General features: G+C 42.4%; 1 protein-coding gene and 1 pseudogene across 2 annotated transcripts in view; one reads left to right on the top strand and one right to left on the bottom strand.

The window, feature by feature from the left end:
- The window catches only part of LOC150076046 (guanine nucleotide-binding protein G(q) subunit alpha-like), a 55,146-nt gene that overhangs the window by 16,224 nt on the left and 16,367 nt on the right, over positions 1–22,555 (bottom strand). The window contains exons 2-3 of the mRNA XM_090387592.1: positions 21,360–21,544; positions 3,301–3,455 (exon numbers count right to left, since the gene is read on the bottom strand). Coding sequence (XP_090243718.1) covers positions 3,301–3,455; positions 21,360–21,544 — 340 coding nt within the window. The remainder of the gene's footprint in view (positions 1–3,300; positions 3,456–21,359; positions 21,545–22,555) is intronic.
- On the top strand, positions 3,937–8,389 carry LOC150076047 (calmodulin pseudogene; annotated as a pseudogene). Its single transcript, XR_016547815.1, has 2 exons — positions 3,937–3,953; positions 7,774–8,389. The product of XR_016547815.1 is annotated as a calmodulin pseudogene (transcript).

Raw genomic sequence — 22,555 nt, forward strand, 5'->3', positions numbered from 1 at the left:
TAAACTAAAAAATACACCTATAAAATGCTTAAAACCATAGCAAAGTTAATTTTGGTTCTTTCACTGCAAGCGAACGTAAAGTGGTAACAACGGCCAGCGAACGAGTACAGTACATTCGGAGTGGGTCAAGGCAGACAGTTCCTAGTGTGCAAATATGGTACAGTGTGGCGGCTAATCACGGTTGCCATTTAGCTTCTATGGAGAAAGAGTTCATTTGGTTGATTGCGGGACATTTCAACACAGTTTCAGGACGAGGGATTTTAAGTTCAATTTTGAAACTGTCCCTCGAAAATCGGTACGGGTGGTCACCTTAACACTTGGTGACAATTGAGGACTATAAATGCAGATAGTTATTGCATTTTATAGCCTCCATAACCACTGAACTATCCGTGTCGCGGAAATAATGCAGTTATTTCCATGTGAAAACAAAATTCTCCATCACACAGATTTCGACATAGAATTCAGAATGTCTCTTATTTGATAGAATCTAGGGCTCGCTCGAGATATTTCTGTGCCCACGGTAGTCACTCCGAAGTGTCTTCCATGACTCTCCAACTAGCAATACCATATGATCTTGTTCCATTAAATCTCTTAATTTTTGAACCTGAGATACGTTCCCCGGTCTCGACACCCTCGTCCCGATTCTGGTGGACTCCATTCTGTGTGAAGCATAAAAGCATTTCGCTTTCTAGCTTGCAGTCTGCTGCTGCTTTGGTTGGAGTTCACAATCAAATCAGTTACCCTTCTTTGAATAAAACAATAGTGGGAGTGGAAAGTTAAGTCACATTTCATTACACGTTACGAGAGATGCTTGGAAAATAATGCAACTGAATGTTCAAGCTCCACATGAAGAAGCATGCACTTGCCAGATAATGTGTCTAGCTGTGATTCAAGCATAGGTATGTTTCACACACCAAGCTCGAGCTCTAAGGAAACGCAGCTGAATGCATAACACATTTACAGTACCTAAAACGAATTCGTCGTCACTGGTAGCAAGTAGATAGTGGCGCTCTATGGAAAACGCTGTGTTAATCGATCTCAGTTGAGGATCACGTGGTTTTTTATTTCTGCAAACTTTTGTTTTTTCATCCAAAAATTAGCAAGCCAACCATTGAATACACATTGTGCGACTAAAAAAAAGTTGTGTGTGTTTGGGAGAAGGGACTACAATGAGCCCAAATGGTGGTATGAGTTCGGGCCAGCATAACATGATTCTTCGGCTGAGACAGTTTTCTAAGAATGTGTGGTCTTGAAGCAAATCGGTTGTCGATTGGGTTAAGGGCAGTGTCTCTTTGGGGTCTTAACATGATTTACCGTCTTATGAATGAAAAATATATTTGACACTTAGTCATAGCACAATAATAAACTCTTTAAAACAAATCTGCAGAACTAAAAGTCATGATTCGAAGTACACTGTGCTGCCACTTATTAGGTACACCCCTGCTGTTCACACAAATGGTTTGTCCCACAACGTTGCAAGTCACATGACGACGGTTGTGGATATAAATGCAGCCTAACAACCTTTCTAGTATCAGTTAAGCGTGCAAACCGTAGCAAGAATGGATAAAAGGAGTGATCTAACGGACTTCGAACGTGGCATGGAAGTATGTGCAAGACGTGCTGGACAAAGCATCTCTGTAACGGCAGTTCTTTTGAACTTTTCACGAACCAGTTTCAAGGGTGTATCGAGAATGGTGCAACGAACAGAAAATATTTTCTCAACGGTACTCCTGTGGAAGAAAATCGCTTGTTGATCAGAGAGGTCAGAGGAGGATGGCTAGAATTGTGCAAACAAACAGACGGACCACAATGTCGCACATCACGTCAGAATACAACCTTGGTGCGTAGAACAAAACCCCCAGGGGCTCACATCTGGTGAGTATGGGCTTGGCGCACCCAGGGTCCTGAGCTGGATATCATCATTCTTCTCTTTTTTGGTGATTCCTTTCTACTTCTCTCTCTCTCTCTCTCTCTCTCTCTCTCTCTCTCTCTCTCTCTCTCTCTCTCTCTCTCTCTCTCTCAGGGTAATAGGGAATATTTTTTTTTTTTGGCTGGTTCAGCATAAGCCTCAGGCTTTCTTGCACCATATGGCTTATAATAATAATAATAATAATAATAATAATAATAATAAAATATCGCAACGGACCACCAGTCGCACTTTGTAGCGAATTAGCTACAACAGCCGACGGCCACATCGCGTACCTTTGTTGTCAATGAAGAACAAGAGAGCACACCTCCTGTGGGTACAGCAACACCAGCACTGGACTATCGAGGATTGGAAAATAGTTACTTGGTCTGACGAGTCGAAGTTCCTGGTACATCATGTTGATGGAAGGCTCAGAATTTGGCGGAAACAACATGAATCCATGGACCCGTCATGTCTGACGACTACTGTGCAAGGTAGTGGGGGCAGTGTTATGGTGTGGGGAATGTTTTCTTGGCACACGTTGGGTCCATTGATACCCATAGATTCACGTCTGAATGCCACATCGTACTTAAACATCGTTGCTGACCAAGTGCATCCGTTCATGTTGACAGTCAGATGGTTACTTCCAGCAGAATAATGCGCCAGTGCACAAAGCCTGAATCACTATGGAATGGTTCCAGGAACATGACAATGACTTTTCTTTGCTGCAGTGGCCTGCTCACTTCTGCAGATCTCAATCCTATTGAACATCTTTGGGATGAGCTGAAAAGGGCTGTCCGCTGCAGGCCTACACTGCCGTCGAATCTCAAGGAACTGCGTGACACACTCATTGTCTGCATGGTAATCCATTCCTGCACAACGTTTTCAGCATCTTGTTCAATCCGTGCCTACACAAATTCAGGCAGTTTTGAAGGCTAAAGCTACTAGGTAGGTGTACCTAATAAAGTGGCACTTTATTAGATACACCTACTTCCTGTTCTTTTATCAGTTGAACACTCTCCATAATTAAACAGCTGTTCTGCTAAAGAGTGTAAAAGTCTGAAATGCGAAATGGGTTCTGTATAATTTAAAATACGGAATAAATTGGTAAATATTACAACACAGTGTGTTTAATCTTTCTGTTATTCACGTAGTCATTTTACTCCATGGTGGGGCAACATCAAATTGAAGTGCTTATAGAAATGCTTTCGGATTAGAATTAAAATTCATAACCTTAGTCAATAGTACTAAGGTTATGAATTTTTCCACTGTTCTTTACTTCGACGTTTGAGCCTGTGTATTTCGTACATCTTTTATCGAACACGTTATATTTACCCTACCTACTAAGTTTAAAATTAAAAAATTATGATAATTAAAATATATAAATGACTTACTATTTTGCGGAATCTGTAAGTTGGTATTCCCTCCGCCTTTCATAACACTCCTGGATTCCCATATCAAGCCATAACGATCTGATGGCATCGACATAAGGAGCCTCAAACGTTGTCACTGTGTCATAATCTACCTCCTTTACTAGTGCAGCATTTTCCTTCAAACAAAAAATAAATAATAAATAATTTTTTTGTACTTCTACTTTACATTTGTTACGAATAGGTGCAACCAATGCAGACTGATTATACACTGAGTGGCCACCTTATTAGGCAGCTGCCCTTTCATGAATTGGGGCTCTTCTTCAGTAACAGCGACATGTGTTCATACCATTCAATTATAATGCACGTGTCAGATGCAAAAAAAATCAAATTATTATTTTTTAGGGGTTCCCGTAATTAAATACATTAACCCGTATTTGTGTCTGTAAATTGCGTATGTTCTAATTAAATACATTAACACGTATTTGTGTCTGTAAATTGCTAATGTTCTATGGTCGATTTGCCTGTTTTGCTGGACGAAAAAACCCCAGTTACTGGGGAGAAAAACCTTGCTATCTACGCCTGAGACCGACTAACTCAACCACGGAGATGCGTAGGGATATTTATTATTTTTATTTTTTTTTTAGGGTTACCTGTAATTTCAGTTGCGTCCAAACCTTGAGGTTGTCACAGACATTCTCTCAGATATGCCAGACAAGCTGTTCTTGCTACCTGGGAGTCTAAAACACTGATGGAACTGATATTCGAGTGACACTCAAGTCAAAGTGGACCCAATTTCGGTGAAGTCCGGACGGTCTATGACAGCCAAATCCTCTGCTTGCACCTTCACGATGGTGGGACTGTTAGTAATCCTGGGTATAACCTTCATGCACAAGTACATGGTGGGTGACAACCCAGGTGTGAACCAACGTAAACAGGGGTCGAGTTGTGGCGCCCACACCACATGGAGGAACGCCGCCCCTCTATGTTACCAGGCAGTACTAGGTGGTAGATGACTCTCATCAACCGGTGAAATACCACCACTTTGCTTATTGGAGGCTTGAAGTGGTGGAACCCATGTTTAGCCTCTAGAGCTAAGTTCCGGTGAACCCTTCCCTATCTCTTCCATCATGCAGTATGATTGATGATTTTTGAGGTTATGATGAATGTCGTGGCGAGATCCAATATTCCTTACATTTCGAGGGTACAGCTCTAAAACGGTGTTCGCAGGCGGGCCGCTAGTTAGTACACCCGACTGAACCTATTGGTAACTCTCTAGGAAGCTTCCGGATCAGCTAGTGTATAAACTTGCTACCTCTACTCTGCCAGATAGTGACTGGAGGGAGTCCGAGTAGTGTGTATGCGGGGAGCATTGTCGAGGCCACGTTATGTCAAGGATCTGGGTATATTCTTACCACATGTACGCCATATCCAAAAATTTCATTACTTCATACAGCATGTCCCACCCACTTTTTCTTACTATTGATTTCACCATGAATTGTCAAAATAATAGAGCAAGCTTATCTGCGAAAAGATCTAAACCACCCAAGGACTTCCTAATTCATTTCACAAATATACGTGGTCTCAATTCCAATCTCAACGATGTCCATTTCCACTTTCAGTCTTCCAAACCCCATGTACTTTTTCTGACTGAATCTCAGTTATCAGTTGATTCAACTACTGCTCATCTCAGATATCCGAAATTATTTGCTGTATGATTCCTTTCGCCTCAAAGGTGGTACTTGTGCATATGTCCGTTCTGATATTCCCTGTCAAAGACTTGGAAATTTGGAATCTCCTCTCTTTGATCTTCTCTGGCTTAAAATCTCTCTACCTCATTTTGTAAAATTCATCTGTTGTCTCTACCGTTCTCCCAACTCCACTAATCACTTGGAGCTCTTTGACTTCCTCTCTTTGCAACTTGACTTTCTCCAGTCCAACTTTCCTAACAGTGAGGTAATTTTCCTTGGTGATTTTAACGTTCACAACTCCAGCTGGCTTCCGTTTTCTAGTCACACCGACCCAGCAGGTCGAGATGCTGAGGCTTTTGCAATTACTAATGACCTAGCACAGATTGTTCATTTACCTACAAGAATACCGGACAATCCTAATCATACAGCCAATACGCTTGATCTTTTTCTCACAAACAACCCTTCTAAGTACAAGGTTGAAGTGAGAGGTCCTTTAGGCACTTCAGATCACAACTTGGTGATTGTCTCTTCTCCAATGGAACCTTTATCTCATGGCTATTCCGAACCTCGTATTGTTTGGCATTACAAGAATGCAAAATGGGATGACCTGCGAGACTTCTTTTCTTCTTTTCCTTGGTCTGATTACTGTTTCAAAACTTCTGATGTCAACGTTTGCTCAGATCGTGTCAGTGAAATTATTCTTGCAGGAATGGAATCCTTTATCCCACACTCCACTTTAAAATCTCGTCCTTTATCTAAACCTTGGTTTTCCAATAAATGTGCTAAGGCTGTCCAAGCGAAGAACGTTGCATATCGTAATTGGCTTGTTTCTAATTCTTCAGTTTCATTTTCTACCTACACCAAAGCTCGCAACAATTGTAAAGCAGTTATTAATCAGTCCAAACTAGAGTTTGAACAGGCTAAGAGTAGAAAACTTGCTTCTTGCCCTAATGGTAGCCGAGCATTCTGGTCTCTTGCCAAAGCTATTGGCAGCAACTTTTGCCCATCTCTGCTCCCACCTCTGTCCAAATCAGATGGTTCTGTTGTTGTCACTTCAGCCAAGGATAAAGCTGACCTGCTAGCATCCCATTTTTCTTCGAGCTCATGTATTAATGATCTTGGTAAAACACCTCCCACCATTCCTAACACGCTGCATTCAAAGCCTCCTGTGGTCTTCCGTCAAAAGGATATCAGAAGGATTTTGATGAATCTTGATGCTAAGAAAGCTCCAGGTCCTGATGGTATTTCTCCACTTGTTCTCAAAACCTGTGCTCTTGAACTTACTCCTATTCTTTGCCGCCTTTTTTCACTTTCTTATTCCAAAGGTGTTTTTCCTTCTGCTTGGAAATTTGCTCATATCCAGCCAGTTCCTAAAAAGGGTGACAAATCCCTCCCATCCAATTATCGTCCCATTGCAATTACTTCTACTCTTTCTAAAGTAATGGAGAAATCAATTAACCGCCAAATCTTAAACTACCTAGAAACCTTCCGTCTGATCAACGATCGCCAGTATGGATTCCGTCAGTGTCAATCCACGGGTGATATTCTGGCTTATGTTACCCATTTATGGACTAATTCAATGGAAAGGTTCGGTGAAACACAAGTAGTTGCTCTTGACAACTCAAAGGCTTTTGTTCGTGTTTGGCATAAAGGTCTTCTAAACAAGCTTCCATCTTATGGTTTGCCAACTGTTTTTAGTAATTGGTTATCCAGTTTTCTCTCTGATCGCTTACTGAGGGTGATGGTAGATGGCTCTCTGTCTTCTAATTTCTCCACTAATGCCGGTGTCCCCCAAGGTTCAGTTCTTTCCCCCACTCTTTTCCTTTTGTATATCAATGACCTTCTTCCATTGACTGGAAATCCTATCCATAGTTTTGCCGATGATAGCACATTGCATTCAACTTTTCATTTTGAGAAACCTTGTCCAGCTCAATCAGTTTCAAGTTCTCGAAAATCTGCTGCCAATTCCTTAAATGCCAATCTTCAGGTAATTCTCCAGTGGGGCAAAGACAACTTAGTTGATTTCAACCCTTCTAAAACTCAATCTTGTCTTATATCTCGCAAAAAGGATTCTTCTGCTCCTATGCTTATCTTTAGTGACACTCCGATTTCTATGCAAAATGATATATCTCTTTTGGGGATTACCCTGACTTCTAATTTCTCTTGGCACAAGCACATTACAAATATTGCTTCCTCTGCATCTAAAAAACTTGGTTTTCTCTTTCGCTCTCGGCGTTACTTTTCTCCCAAACAGCTGCTCACTCTGTATAAATCGCAAATCCGCCCTGCCATGGAATATTGTTCCCACATCTGGGGTGGTGCCCCCAAAACCTCTCTCCGGCTTCTTGATTCCATTCAGAAGAGGGCAGTTAGGTTAATTAATGATTCATCTCTAACAGAGTCTCTCCACTCGCTTTCTCATAGACGCACTGTTTCTGCTGCATGCCTCTTCTACAGATACTTCCATGGGCACTGTTCTTCTGAATTGGCTTCTATAATTCCCGCTCTCTCTTTCAAAACAGTCCGAACACGTGCCGCCACCAACCAACATCCATTTACTGTCCAACTTCAAACCCACAGAACCAACTTTTCATCTTCCTCATTTATTCATTCAACTGCCGTTTTCTGGAACAACCTTCCTTCATACGTATTTCCTGAAAATTACAATCTACAGAAGTTCAAGTCCAATATCAACAAATATCTTCTTTCGTCTTCTCAACCTCCAACCCAAGCACGGTATTAAGTACTATAGGTTATAATACATCTCGTGTTTGGGGTTCTCATAAAAAAAAAAAAAAAAAAAAACCGTTGCGGGATCAACTATTTCTAAGTGATTGTCATAATTCTTATTCCATCCACTATGGCAGACCAGTTGACTGAAGAACAGATTGCTGAATTTAAGGAGGCATTTTCATTGTTTGACAAAGATGGAGATGGCACAATAACAACAAAAGAATTAGGCACCGTTATGAGGTCTTTGGGTCAGAATCCAACTGAAGCTGTATTACAAGACATGATAAATGAAGTAGATGCAGATGGAAATGGTACTATTGATTTTCCCGAGTTCTTGACAATGATGGCGAGGAAAATGAAAGACACAGATAGTGAGGAAGAAATCAGAGAAGCCTTCAGGGTTTTTGATAAAGACGGTAATGGGTTTATCAGTGCAGCTGAATTACGTCATGTAATGACAAATCTTGGAGAAAGGTTGACAGATGAAGAGGTAGATACATTTGTAAAATGATTAGGGAAGCAGATATTGATGGTGATGGACAAGTCAACTATGAAGAATTCGTTACTATAATGACTTCAAAGTGAAGTTCCCACATCTTCTGTAATTAAAAGTTCTTTCCAATTTCATGTTTTGGTGTTTAATATTAGCTTTACAATTGGTCTGTCACCCCTGTAAAGACTTTTGTACTATATTCCAAAAATACAAGCTTGCATGATTGTGAATTGTCCTCCATACTTTGTCAGTGTTGTCACAATAGGGGATTCCTATACTTTTGTAAATTTTCATTCTTCATTAACCCCTGGCATTGCTGCTGTGAAGAGTCTATTGTATATACCATGTTTGTATACAATAAAGATTAATTAAATACATTAACCCGTATTTTGTGTCTGTAAATTGCGTCAACCATATGTTCTATGGTTGATTTGCCTGTTTTGCTGGACGAAAAAATCCAGTTGCTGGGGAGAAAAACCTTGCTATCTACGCCTGAGACCAACTAACTCAGCCACGGAGTGAAAAAAGCCCATTAAAGTTCCTCGCGTCATCGACGGGATTCGAACCCAGGCCTTTTCCACTCGGTGTGGGGAGGACGGTGACAATACCACCGCGCAGACGTGCGTAGGGATATATATATATATATATATAGTATATTATGTCGACCGGACTAGCCAGGTGGGTAAAGTGCCTGCCTGGCAACCGAAAGGTCGCCGGTTCGAATCCCGCCTCGGGCTTGGATCAGAGTAAAATGCAAAAACTTTGAGAGGTGCATTATGGCCACAGAAGCCGATGCACCAACAACTAACAAAAAAAAAAAAAAAAATATATATATATATATATATATATATATATATAGTATATTATACTGTACAGGGTGTTTCAGTTAAACGTTTCAGAACTTCTAAGAGGGGTAGGGTACATCCTGACAACTCGAAATCATATAGCAATGTGGGGTCGGAAATGCTTTCCTGATGCGGTGTTGTACACAGAAGCACCATAAAGAAAAGAGACCGTAAGTGAGAAATCGTTTTAATAATACATGAAAAGAAGCAAAAGGTACATGGATTAAAGTAAGTGTTCGAAGTTTCTTCAACCTCGTATTGCTTTCGCACAGTGGTACCTTGGAAAATGTGCTACAAATCCCCTTTTTCCTGCTGAAGTGTTGTTTTCCGATGAGGCATCCTTCGCAAGAGAAGGAATTTTCAACACGCATAACGACCATATCTGGGCGGTCGAGAACCCGCATGCAATACGACGTCGTGCAGCACAGATTCGATTTTCGGTCAATGTATGGGCCGGTATTATGGGAGATCACCTCATCGGCCCTTACCTGTTACCGTGTCGTCTAACCGGACCTATCTACTTGATCTTTCTGCAGCAAGTATTGCCACAACTTTTGAGAGATGAACAGATTTCTGCATCGACGCAACAGACAATGTGGTTCCAACACGATGCAGCCCCTGCCCATTATAGCGGAGATGTTCGTAAATACCTGGATGTCACATTTGGTCAACAGTGGATCGGACGTGGTGGTCCCGTGCGTTGGCCTGCTCGGTCACCCGACCTATCATGTCTTGATTTTTATTTCTGGGGTCATATGAAATCGCTAATTTATGACACCCCTGTTGACAATGCTGAGGAGCTGGTTGCAAGAATCGCAGTAGCTGCCGAAGAAATTCGAAATTCGCCTGGAGTATTCCAGAATGTTCGGATGGCCATGCGTCGGAGATGTGAGGCGTGCATTGTAGCCCGTGGAAGAAACTTCGAACACTTACTTTAATCCATGTACCTTTTGCTTCTTTTCATGTATTATTAAAACGATTTCTCACTTACGGTCTCTTTTCTTTATGGTGCTTCTGTGTACAACACCGCTTCAGGAAAGCATTTCCGACCCCACATTGCTATATGATTTCGCGTTGTCAGGATGTACCCTACCCCTCTTAGAAGTTCTGAAACGTTTAACTGAAACACCCTGTATATTGGTATTAACGGCCCCAGGCGTGCTCTCATAATACTAAATGTGTTGTTCCTCTAGAAGTGCGTGTTCACTGGCCGAAAATCAGGAATAACTCTCGGAGAAACCCTACACCTTCCGCCTGATATCGCTTAACTACAACCTCAAATGAAGAAGTCTTTAGAAATTCCTCTAGTCGTCGACCACAATCGAACTAGAAATCTCCAAATGAGGGTCAGACAGCGATGTATCATGTAGACTAGACTGCCATGGAGGGATGCTGTACGAGTGCAATTCAATGCCAGAATGAGCAAGAAGAAAGATTTAAGGCACTTTGAATGTGGAATGGTTCTCAGTACCAGATACGAGTATCTCAGAAACCACAAACAGTGATACTGTGGTCGGAAAGAGTTCGTTGATGCGACAACCCAACGGAGGCTGATAAGTCTTAACATGATTTATAAGCACTTGTGCGAAGTAACGCTTTCCAGGAACACCCAGCCAGTCAATCAAATAACTAAGTCAATACTGGTAACAGATGATTCTGAATTTGGTCTCGAATTGAAGATAGTACAACTATGAAATGAACAAAGGTACAATAATCAAGTGTCATACCTAAGTACGGCTACCTGAAAACTAATTCATCTGCCCATTTGTATTATATCCCTAAATTGCGTCTGTTCTCTGGTCGATTTGCTTGTTCTGCTAACGAAAAACTCGAGTTTCCCGGGAAGGGGGAACCTTACTGTCCACGCCTAACACTGACTAACTCAGCCACGTACTGATAAAAGCCCACAAAAGTTCCTTGCATCATTAACGAGATTCGAACCCGGCCTTTTGCACCCGGTATGGGAAGGACGGTAATTATAACCACTGTGATATACAGGCAAACTGAACAAAAGTACAAACCAAACTATTATATTAGGCCATCCGAATATTTAAATTCATCTGCCATGCATTGTGTATTGTCTGTAAATTGCGTGTGTTCTATGGTCGATTTGCCTGTTTTGGACGAAAAGCCCGAGTTTCCGAGAGAAAAACCCTTGCTCTCTACGCCTGAGACGGACTAATTCAGCCACGAAGTGAGAACAGCCCATTAAAGTTCCTCGCGTCATCGAAGGGATTCGAACCCGGACCTTTTCCGCCCAGTTGGGGGGGACGGTGACGATACCACTGTGCTACCGCGCAGAGCAACATGGACCAGCATTCCTGGGCCAGCAATTATAGAACTTACAGCCAATTACAGACCTTTTTGAGAAGCGTGGGGAGAAACTAAAAGTGATGTGTAAACTTTAAGTAGAAAAACTCTAACGAATGGCAAAAAATTATGGCACATTTTGAAATTAAAAATGTTTTGATTCGGAAAGCTTGTCAGGGTAATACGTGCAGAAAACAGTTAACATGACATTGGCTATGCGTATGACGAACCCGGGGGATTAGAGGTGCACAGGTATTCTGTGTGTTATCAGACACTCAGTCTAAAACACTGATGGATCCAATATCTTTCTATTACAGAAGATTTAGGAGAAGTCCGGTTGGCCTGCCTCCCTAAAATCCACTCATGCACACCTTCTCGATGGTAAGCCATGTTACGTCACTTACGTGACAACTAACGTGTAGAGTGGTTCTCTTCAAGACACCTGGTCAGCTTGAAGAGGAAAAGATCAAACCCTCCAGCATATGACAGCACGACGAAACAAATGGCCCCCAGTCCCCAGCGGCTTTCACTCTCCCCCTCTTACGGCTGCGAGAGGATCAGAGTGGAAGCAGAGGGTGCTAAAAATCTTTGGGTACGACCAGGCTGACATGAATGGAAACTGAACTTGGCCTGTTACAACGTAAGATCGCTCATCGGTGAAGACAGGATATTACAGCTGAAAAAGGAATTAGAAAATGTGAATTGGAATATCATTGGTTTGGCTGAAACAAGAAGAAGAAATGAATCACTTATAAGTATATCAAGTGGAAATCTGCTGTACACCAATGGAAACAGTGAAAGGAGCAAAGGTGGAGTTGGCTTTCTAGCCCATAAAGATATAAAAAAAACATTTTGGAATTCAAAAGATCATCACCACGGGTGTCAAGACTACTGCTGAGGATTTCTAAGAGGTACAAGCTAAAGGTTATAATGATTTATGCACCAACATCGAACCATGATGATGAAAAGATTGAAGAAATGTACACCGTAATTGAGAATCTTCTAGATGAGCAGAAAACCCACTAAACTATTATAATGGGGGATTTCAATGCTAAGGTTTGGAAAAAGACAAAACAGCGCAGAAAAGGGAACTATAGGAAATTTTGGAATTGGTGAAAGAAATGAAAGAGGTGAAAGACTTGTGGAATTTGCAGAATCTCAAGGATTGTCAGTAATGAACACTTTTATCAAGAAAAGGGTGAACAGAAAGTGGACATGGAAGAGTCCAAATGGATTAACAACTAATGAAATCGACTTCATCCTCACTAACAGAAGATATATCGTGAATGATGTTACCGTCCTGATTAAGGTAAATGTTGGAAGTGATCACAGAATGGTAAGATGTACACTTGATACAGATGTAGGAAAGGAAAGGAAAAAACTGACTCGAGTAAATAATACGAAGGTCTTTGAAATAACAGAAGAGCAGAAAAAGCAGTATGTACTGGAACTTAAGAACAAGTTTGAGCTTCTGCAGACTGCTCAGGACCAAGATATCGACGAGGAATATTACAATTTCTGAAAGTGATAAAGCCAAAGAAACCTATAGGGAAAAAGAAATCCAAAGAAGAAAAATTAGTCAAGAAACACTTGTTATGATGAACCGAAGGCGACAAATGAAGAGCAAGATAAACACTGACAAGGAGAAAATTGAGTATACTGAGTTATGCAAAGCAATTAGAAAGAGACCCAGAGAAGACATAAGAAGATTTAACACAAGAAAGAAGAACAAGCATTAAGGGAAAACAAAGGACTTAAATCAGCAGCCATGAGCAGTAACACAGAAAGACAAATGATACTGAAACTGAAGAATAGCGATGGTTTACTTATAAATAGCAGAGAAGGCATAATTCAAATAGAGGAAGACTACTACAGAGAATTATACAAGGAGCGAGGGAATGATGCCAGCAGTGGGGAAGATGGATCGCAAATTAGCAACACATACGACATACCCGATATTCTTCCTGATGAGGTAGAACATGCATTGAAGAAAATGAAGAATCAGAAAGCCCCGGGGGAAGATGAAGTTACTGTAGAGTTGTTAAAATTGGGAGGAAGAGATATAACACAAAAACTGGCAAGGCTCTTCACAAAGTGCATTAGAAAAGGTGTGACGCCTAAGCAGTGGAATAATGCAATCATAGTTTTGCTGCATAAGAAAGGAGATAAATCAGAAATTGGAAATTATAGACCAATTAGCTTGTTATCCCACATCCACAAGTTGTTTCCAAGGGTCATTACTAACAGATTAGAAAGAATACTTGATGAGAATCAACCGAAAGAGCAAGCTGGCTTTAGGACAGAATTCTCAACTATCGTTCACTTTCACGTAATATCACAGCTAATGGAGAAAGCATTTGAATATAAAACACCATTATGCCTGGCATTTGTGGATTATGAAAAGGCATTTGACTCCATACATCATAAGGCAATGTTTCGGGCACTGGAAAGACAAGGCATAGATACCCCATATATTATGATTTTGAAGAAAATATATGAGAACGCTACCTCCTTTATTAGACTAGACAAAGACAGTAGGAAATTTAAAATTGAGAAAGAAGTTCGACAAGGAGACACAATATCTTCGAAGCTGTTTATTGCTGCCCTTGAGGAAGCTTTCAGAAGATTAGACTGGACCCAGAAAGGAGTCAATGTGAATGGAGAGTACCTAAACCATTTACAATTTGCAGATGGCATTGTGGTCATAAGCCACAGTCCGAAAGAATTAGAGGAAAATCTTAATCAGTTATGCAGAGTTAGTAAGAATTTTGGACTAAAGACGAATATGGCTAAAACAAAAGTAATGATCAACACGTATGACACAGATAGGGACACAATGATTGAAGGAGCAGTATATGAAAAGTGGAGTCATATACTTATCTGGGACAAGTTATTAGCTGTAATAATGATAAATGGCTGGAAGTCAAGAGAAGAATAAATTTTGGATGGATACATTCAGGAAATATAGTCATATACTGAAGAGCAATATCCCAGTTTGTCTGAAACGTAAAATAATGAACCAATGTATACACCCACCATGACTTATGGAAGTGAAACTTGGACACTCACCAAAAGAATGGAAGAGAAACTGAGAACTACACAGCGAAGAAAATGAAGAATCAGAAAGCCCCGGGGGAAGATGAAGTTACTGTACAGTTGTTAAAATTGGGAGGAAGAGATATAACACTGGAGAGAAGCTGAGAACTACACAGCGAAGAATGGAAGAGAAGTTGAGAACTACACAGCGAAGAATGGAACGAATTATACTGGGAATCAGACTCTTAGATAAGAAGAGAAACACATGGATTAGACAGCAAACTCAAGTAAAGGACATTCTTATCAAAACTAAAGAACTAAAATTGTCTTGGGCAGGACACATAGCTCGAAGACTTAATGAAAGATGGACTAAGAAAATGTTGTTGTTTTGGTTTTTAGGAGCATTAGCAACTAAGGCCATATTGCTCTGGGGATATGCGGTGGTCATTCCCTGACATTTCCGCATCCTCCGTATTTGGTGGTGACGGGCTCGAACCCCGGTCTAATCAAGAAGCGTGTGCTACGCACTGCTGCTCCTTCCCACCTGGCTACGGAGGCACTAAGAAAATAACAGAAGGTACCCAAGAGGAGCTAGAAGAAAACCTGGAAGACAACAGCGGAGATGGATTGATGAAATTCACAAGTTTGGGGTAGTAAATGGATGGCCATTGCACAAAACAGAAGGAACTGGAAAGTTGCTGGAGATTTCTTCATCCTGCAGTGGATTGAAAACGGCTGATGATGATGATGACGATTATGATGATGAACCCGAACAGCGCTACAGGTATCCTTGCGAACTCTGGTCTTAAACAGCAAGAAATGCAGTCCACTGACCAATTTAAGTTGAATACCTTTATTCCATTATACAAACCAAGAGGGACTGCTAGAGGGCTGCCTTACTAGTCGGATGTGCTGATCAACGCTAAAGAAAAATGTGCTTAAATATGCGTTTTAATTATAGTTATTGCCCTAAAAAGTGTTCTCACCTAAAGAAGTGAATTAGTGGACTCTCTTGGTAAGAAATTTTTAAATTTCAACTGGGAACTTAGCAGGCTATTTGCGTTTTCATCTATAACCTTTGTTTGCGAGACCGCAGTGGTCACCATAGGGCTGGCAGCAAGGATATAGAGAGGCGCCAATATAAAGCGGCGGCCACGTAAATACCCTGCATTTTACTGGGGAGGTGCCCCAACTTGTGCCAAACCCTAGCTGCAAGAGCGTTCCATCATCTGTGCTGAATTACCGTTACTGTGCTAGTGAAACATGTATTTTGTGTCTTCCCCCCCCCCTTGCAATAGACATACCGTGGGCAGAATTGATCTTAGCAAATATACATGTAGTGCAAAAACTGATATCACCACTGTTATCGGCGCCAAGAAAAACCCCCAGAGAAAGTAACCCCGTTTTCCTAGGGCCACTTATATACTAGGCTGTCCCCCCCCATACTGCCAGTGGGGGAGAGCCAAAATCTTCGCCTGCAGATCACACGGCAACAAATATACCCACGGACTAGTGGTTTATATCCTCCAACAGCTCTCAGAGCCCTCAAACAAAATAACGCGTTTAGTCCTCACTAATCCGGATAACTTCGAAAATCCGAAATGGATACAAACATGGTGGGAGAACCACACGAAAAAGACTGTGACTCTGACTGTGAACAAGTTAACCCTGAACACCAATTCCATACTCAAGAAGTTCAACCGACACCTTTGGCTAAAAGAAAAAATAAAAATCAAATAGTCTATAATTCGGACAAAGCAACTAGAAGCCAGAGCCAACCAAAGGACGCTCATGATGATCCTGGCTCCATACAACCAGGAAAACAAGTTGAAACCAAGCTGAAGGATTCCCCCCTGGACCCTGCACTCCCAGAGGGATCCCCCTTGGATCAAGCACGCACTCTCAAGACAGCCCTAGAAGACCTATTTAGGGACCAGAGCAACAGAATCTCAGCAGGCCTCAGAGGCCAAATTGTTACTTTATGGAATAAAATGGAGTCCATTTTATTCCAAACATACTTAGAATCTGAAATAGTCACAGCTAAACTGGTGGCTTATAAGGAAGGAGGAGCAAAAAATATGCCACAGCGCACTCCCTCCTATGCAGATGCGCTGAGGACACCGGCTCAGTGTGACCACACAGCCACCCAACCAATATAAGCCAAGGAGAAATCCACCACTCGGCGACCTAACCTTGTAGTATTGAGACCCCCTTAATAAAGTGGACAAACATTCTAGTGAAGGCATTAAGCAGGCAATAATTTATAAACTCTCCGATGACCTAAGGACCACGAAAATAAAATCGGTACGAAAGACAAGGAATCCAGGCGTGGTCATCGAAACAGAGACCACAGAGGAAATAAACGAAATAATAGCCAACCCCAAGATCGCAACCCTGGGGCTGAGAGCTGAACCCCCAAGAAGGAAGGGGCCCTCCATCCTTATATACGATCTAGATAAGGATATCAAACCCGAAGAGGTCGCAAGAGAATTGTTTGATAGAAATCTGTCCAAACATTTGCCAGATCAAAATCTAAATGATCATGTGACACCTAAGCACACCATCAAGACCAAGTCCTCGAGCACAGTCAACTGGTCTGTAGAACTGAGCCCGATAGCTTGGCAAATACTTATAAATCAGACTAGAGTTTATATATATTGGGGTGGCCACCGATTCCGCTAGCATGTGGCTATCATCAAATGCTGTAACTGCTGCAAGTTCGGACACATGTCGCACACATGCTCCCAGGCTGTGCGAAACTGCGGCCACTGCGCTGGCAAGGGCCACAACTTCACCGACTGCCCAAATAAGAGCACAGACGCCGTTTGTGCTAACTGTAGAAGTCAGAAAATGGATGCCTCCCATTCACTCAGAGACAGCATTTGTCCCATATACCAAAAATACAAGAGCTTGACCCAATCCGGAACAGATTATGCTACCACGCCATAAACAATTCAACACTAAAGTAATCAAATTCTTCCAGCTAAACGCTCATAGAACCAGGGCAGTGGCCGACCAGGTCAGGATGAAAGCCGACGACGAAAATACAGATATCATCATATTCCAAGAACCACACGCAGCCGCCAATCAAGTAAGGGGATACCGCCTACAATACAAGATCATACAGCCTGCAAATGAAATCACTTGGGCAGCTATTGTGGTCAGAAACCCAGATATAACAGTTACCAGGATCACTCACCTCTGCACGGCCTGGGCAGTCTGTGCACATCTTATCTCAGCACTGGGTGCACATCTTATCTCAACACTGGGAGCCTTCTACGTCGTCGACCTTTATTGCCGCCCTGGAGAGGACATAACGATGGCTACAAGGTACCTAGAACATGTAACAAATATCCTCCCTGACCAGAAACTAATAATAGGAGCGGACGTGAACTGCAGGTCACTAGCTTGGTACAGCCATACCCCGGACAGGCAGGGGACAAGTAATGGGCAGCGCCTGGAGGAATTCCTAGCAACATCAACGATAACAGTGCTAAACCAACCTAATCAACTACCGACTTACTGCAACCTACGATGGGAATCAACCATCGATGTCTCCCTAGCCACTAGTAACATTGCTGGCTATATAACAGACTGGACGGTTCAGGATGCCTGGACAACATCCGACCACAGGGTCCTGACTTTCCAACTCAACAGAGACAATATCCTGAGAGAAAAATGCTGCAGAGATATGTGCTGAACACTACAAACTGGAACCAATTCAGAGACACTCTAATAGCAGAAAAAGATACACAGCAAGCTGCAATTCAAACAAACCAAGACCCTGACCAACTCCAAAAACCGTCACAGCGATCATTACTAAAGCAGCGAATGCTGACATAAAACGAAGAAAACCTGCCTCAGGCGCTATACCATGGTAGAGTCCGGAGCTCCAGAGGCTCCGAAGAGAAGTCCAGGACAAACAGAAAGCATTCCAGAGAGCCAGACGCTCCTGGCTTGCCCCTGAAGTGGATGTACTGCGGGAAATCTACAAGAAGGCCAGAAACCAGTACACCTCGCTCATACGCAGAAGTAAACAACTCTCGTGGGAAAATCTGGTCGCAACCACTGGCAACACTGACCCCTGGGGGGGGGGGTGGTCTACAAAGTAACCACTAATAAACTCCCCAGGGGAGAGGTAATTTTAACCACCTAACACCACAGGGAGATGCTACCAATTCTTGGGAGGCATCTGTTAACAATATTTTGGATGCAACCTTCCACCCTCATGTAGACCCACAGACACCCCAACAAATCAAGATGTGCACAGAGAATGACGACTACCGAACAGAAGACAGAGAACCGGATTTCACAATAGAGGAATTACAAGCGGCTGCGCACCTTATTAAAAGTAAGAAATGTCCGGGTCCGGACCTCTTGGAGCCGGAAATCATCAGGAAGGTGGTGGAGATAGCCCCCGATATGCTACTGAACCTCTTCAATCTATGTCTCGAAACTGGGACCTATCCAAAGGACTGGAAAAAAGCAAATATTAAACTCATAATTAAAAACTCGACAAAACCACCAGATCAACCGACTTCCTACAGACCAATAGCCCTACTAACAGTCTGCAGTAAACTCTTGGAACAACTCCTGTTAACCAGAATACAGGCTCACTACCTACAGGCAAGCCTAATGTCCCCAAACCAGTATGGCTTTAGACTGGGAACGTCGACTGTAGATGCCCTGAAGAATGTCCTTGCATGTGCAGCTGCCACAGAAAACAAATACTTCCTGGCAACTCTATCGACTTTTCTGGGGTGTTCGACACCCTTTGGTGGCCGAGCGTCCTGGCCCGGCTCTGGGCGAGTGGGACGCCAGGCAACCTCTATCGAGTAATCCAAAGCTACCTCTCCAGTAGACTCATCATGGTGAATGCACCATATAAAATACTCACCAGAAAAATCAACAGAGGCTGTCCACAAGGCTCCGTTAGGACCTACGTTTACAGTCTTGGATGAATTCCTAAATACCGATATTGGAGAGGCGTCTTCACAAGCCTTTGCAGACGACCTCATCCTGATGATAGAGGCAAACAGCAGAATCCAGCTGGAAAGAAAGGCAAATCATGCCCTTAAAATCCTACAAGAGTGGCCCAATATCCACTTCCTTAGGATCTTTGCAACCAAAAAGGACTCCATTCTCCTCAAGGGTGCCCTAGATTACAGGAGACCCCCACAGATTAAGATTGATGGTATCACACTACGACTGTCCAAGGAACTTAGATACCTGGGAGTAATACTGGACCCCACTCTCTCCTTCCAGGCACACTTGAAATACATCCATAAGAAGATACGGGGCTATACAGCAGTTGTTACCAGAGTCGCAAAAGGGACTGGGGATTGAAAAAGAAGACCCTCAAGCTGTTTTACAAAGCCGCCTTCCTGCCGATAGCTACCTATGCTTCCGGAGCATGGTACCCCAAAATCACCATGGCTGTAAATCGCAGAATCCTCGACTCTATCCATAGAGACATGCTGCTCGCTATAACCCGGGCCTGCAGAACAGTTAGCACTCACGCGCTGCAGGTGCTGGCGGGAACCCTACCTTTAGACCTCGAAGTAGCTAAATGTGGAATATTATATGAACTCTCCAAGGAAAGAGCCTGCACACCTTCGCCGGCTTCGACACAGATCCTACCACAAACCGTTTGACTGAGAAAAAGAGACTTACAAATCATCTCATGCAAACCTGGCAAACCAGATGGGAGAATTCCCCAAAGGGAGAAGTCACCAAACGATTCTTCCCCAACGTTGGCAAACTCTGTCCAATGGCTCCAACATGGTTCACGCCGGGACTCCACGCGACCTTCCTGATAATAGAACACGGTGCCTTTACGGCTAAACTTACAGCCCTGGGCATTACAGATGACCCTACTTGCTGCTGTGGAGAGCTGGAGAGCTAGCACCACCTCATGCATGAATGCTAGCTTTATGATGACCTCCGCTGCCAGCTCATCACCCGGATCACCTTTTTGCCCAGAGATAGAGAACAACACCTCCAGGACGGGAGGCAAGAATATATTGCCTTCTCAAAGTTCGCTGAAGCCTTATACAGAAGAAGACGGGACCTGAATGCACACTAGCTACATAATGGCTAGAAGCCAAAATGTGCATAACACCAAAGATGACCTACCAAGCAACCATGAAGATAGACAAAAAATCTGAATGAAGGACGAATAGCAGCTGTTCTGGCGGCCTGAGCCAAGCACTAGCCTGGCTCTCCTTTAATACCCCTTCCTGGCAGGAGGACGAGATGACCAGTCGCCTCGCTCCCCTGCTACCCCACCTTTCCTTCTGGTGAGGCATGGGCATGCCTCACTGACCACCTGGGGGAATCTCTTCTGTGTCCCCCATACTTCTGCCTTTTCCCCCCAACCTTCTTCCTCCCCTCCCCCACTCTATCTATACACGACGCGAGCGCCCTACACACTAAATTTAATCTAGCCCAAAAATAATCTTCGCCCAGTCTCGGCCTAATTATCCTACGCACTGCCCTACTCCTGCCATATGAATGCATGCACACGTGCTGTATGCAAACATCCAAAGTAATTACGATTGCATGGATGCGTATATATTATGTATCACTGTTGTGTGTATGTGCATATATGTGTATGTGTATATAAGTTTTTTTTTTTTTTTTTTTTAGGTCCTAGCCGCCGAAATCTCAGGAAATTAAGTGGCAGGACCTGCCAGAGTAAATCTTAGTCTACTGGTGTTTCCTGGTCTACCTCCACGGGGCGAAGGTGGGGCAACACTGGGCTCCAGCAGGGGTCCAGCGGCTAAATGACCAGATGAACAACGGTGCACGACATTACACATTACACAGGTACAATACTCACACACTTTTAAACCTCTGGCATTCCCAGGAAACTGGTATACCCACAAAGAAAGCAACGCGGAGATGGGGGAAACCCCTGGTGCCGCATGACAACAATATACCTTACACCTTATACAAACCAAATTTGTAACTTACAATGTTGGCAGGATCCTTATATTCAATCTTCAGAATATCCATAGCTTTTATCATACTCTTCATAGCCATAAAGATATTTTGATAAACCAGTTTGATAAACCCTTTCCTGTCTTCATCTGAATATCCTGCTCCATGGATAATCCTCATTTGTTTTATAAAAGTGCTTTTACCAGATTCTCCAGTTCCTTAAACATTAAAAAAAAAAAATTAAAAACAAGTATAACATTAACTTATATATAATGATAACAGTAATTATAACTGTGCTTTAGAAACACAAAAAAAAAACATCTCCAAGAACGCAGTTAATTCAAATGTACAATAATTTTCCAATAATATCAAAAAGGATGACATACACAATGAATTATATAAGTTTTCTTAACAAATTAATAGGTAAAACGCTCCAAGTGCGTTTTTATGGATGATTGGATGGCTAGAACTGTGGGGGGGGATCTCTACACTCAAGTGATAATTTATTTTATTTTATTATTTTTTTTAAAGAAAACTCCAAGCACGAGAGGTATTAGAACCTAAAGTACTTAGTATCGTGCATTGGTTGAAGGTAGGAAAGATGATAAAAGATACTTGTTCACATTATACTTGAATTTCTGTAGATTGTAATTTTCAGGAAAAACATATGAAGGAAGGTTATTTAAGAAAACGGAAGTAGAATGAATAAGTGAGGAAGAAGAAAAGTTGGTTCTGTGAGTTTGAAGTTGGACGGTAAAAGGATGTTGAATGATTTCGGAACGTGTTCGGAATGCTTTGAAGAGAAAGAGAGAGGGAATTATAGAAGTCAATTCAGAAGACCAGTGCCCATGGAAGTATCTATAGAAAAGGCATGCAGCAAAAACGACTATAAGACAATAAGTGCAGAACGACTATAAGACAATAAGTGCAGAACGACTATAAGACAATAAGTGCAGAACGACTATAAGACAATGAGTGCAGAGACTTTGTAAGAGACGGGTCATTAATTAACGTAACTGCCCTTTTTTGAATGTAGTCCAGAAACCTGAGAGAGATTTTGGGGAGCTACCGCAGATGTAGGAACAAGATTCCATGGTAGGGCGGATTTGAGATATGTACAGAGCGACAGCTGTTTGGAAGAAAAGTAACACTAAGAGCGAAAGAGAGAACCCGGTTTTTTTGATGCAGAGGAAGCAATATTTGTGATGTGCTTCTGCCAAGAGAGAGTA

Source organism: Mastigoproctus giganteus, chromosome 13 (genome assembly GCF_048544385.1).
Source record: "Mastigoproctus giganteus isolate SK-2022 chromosome 13, ASM4854438v1, whole genome shotgun sequence".
NCBI classification, from domain to species: Eukaryota; Metazoa; Arthropoda; class Arachnida; order Uropygi; family Thelyphonidae; genus Mastigoproctus; species Mastigoproctus giganteus.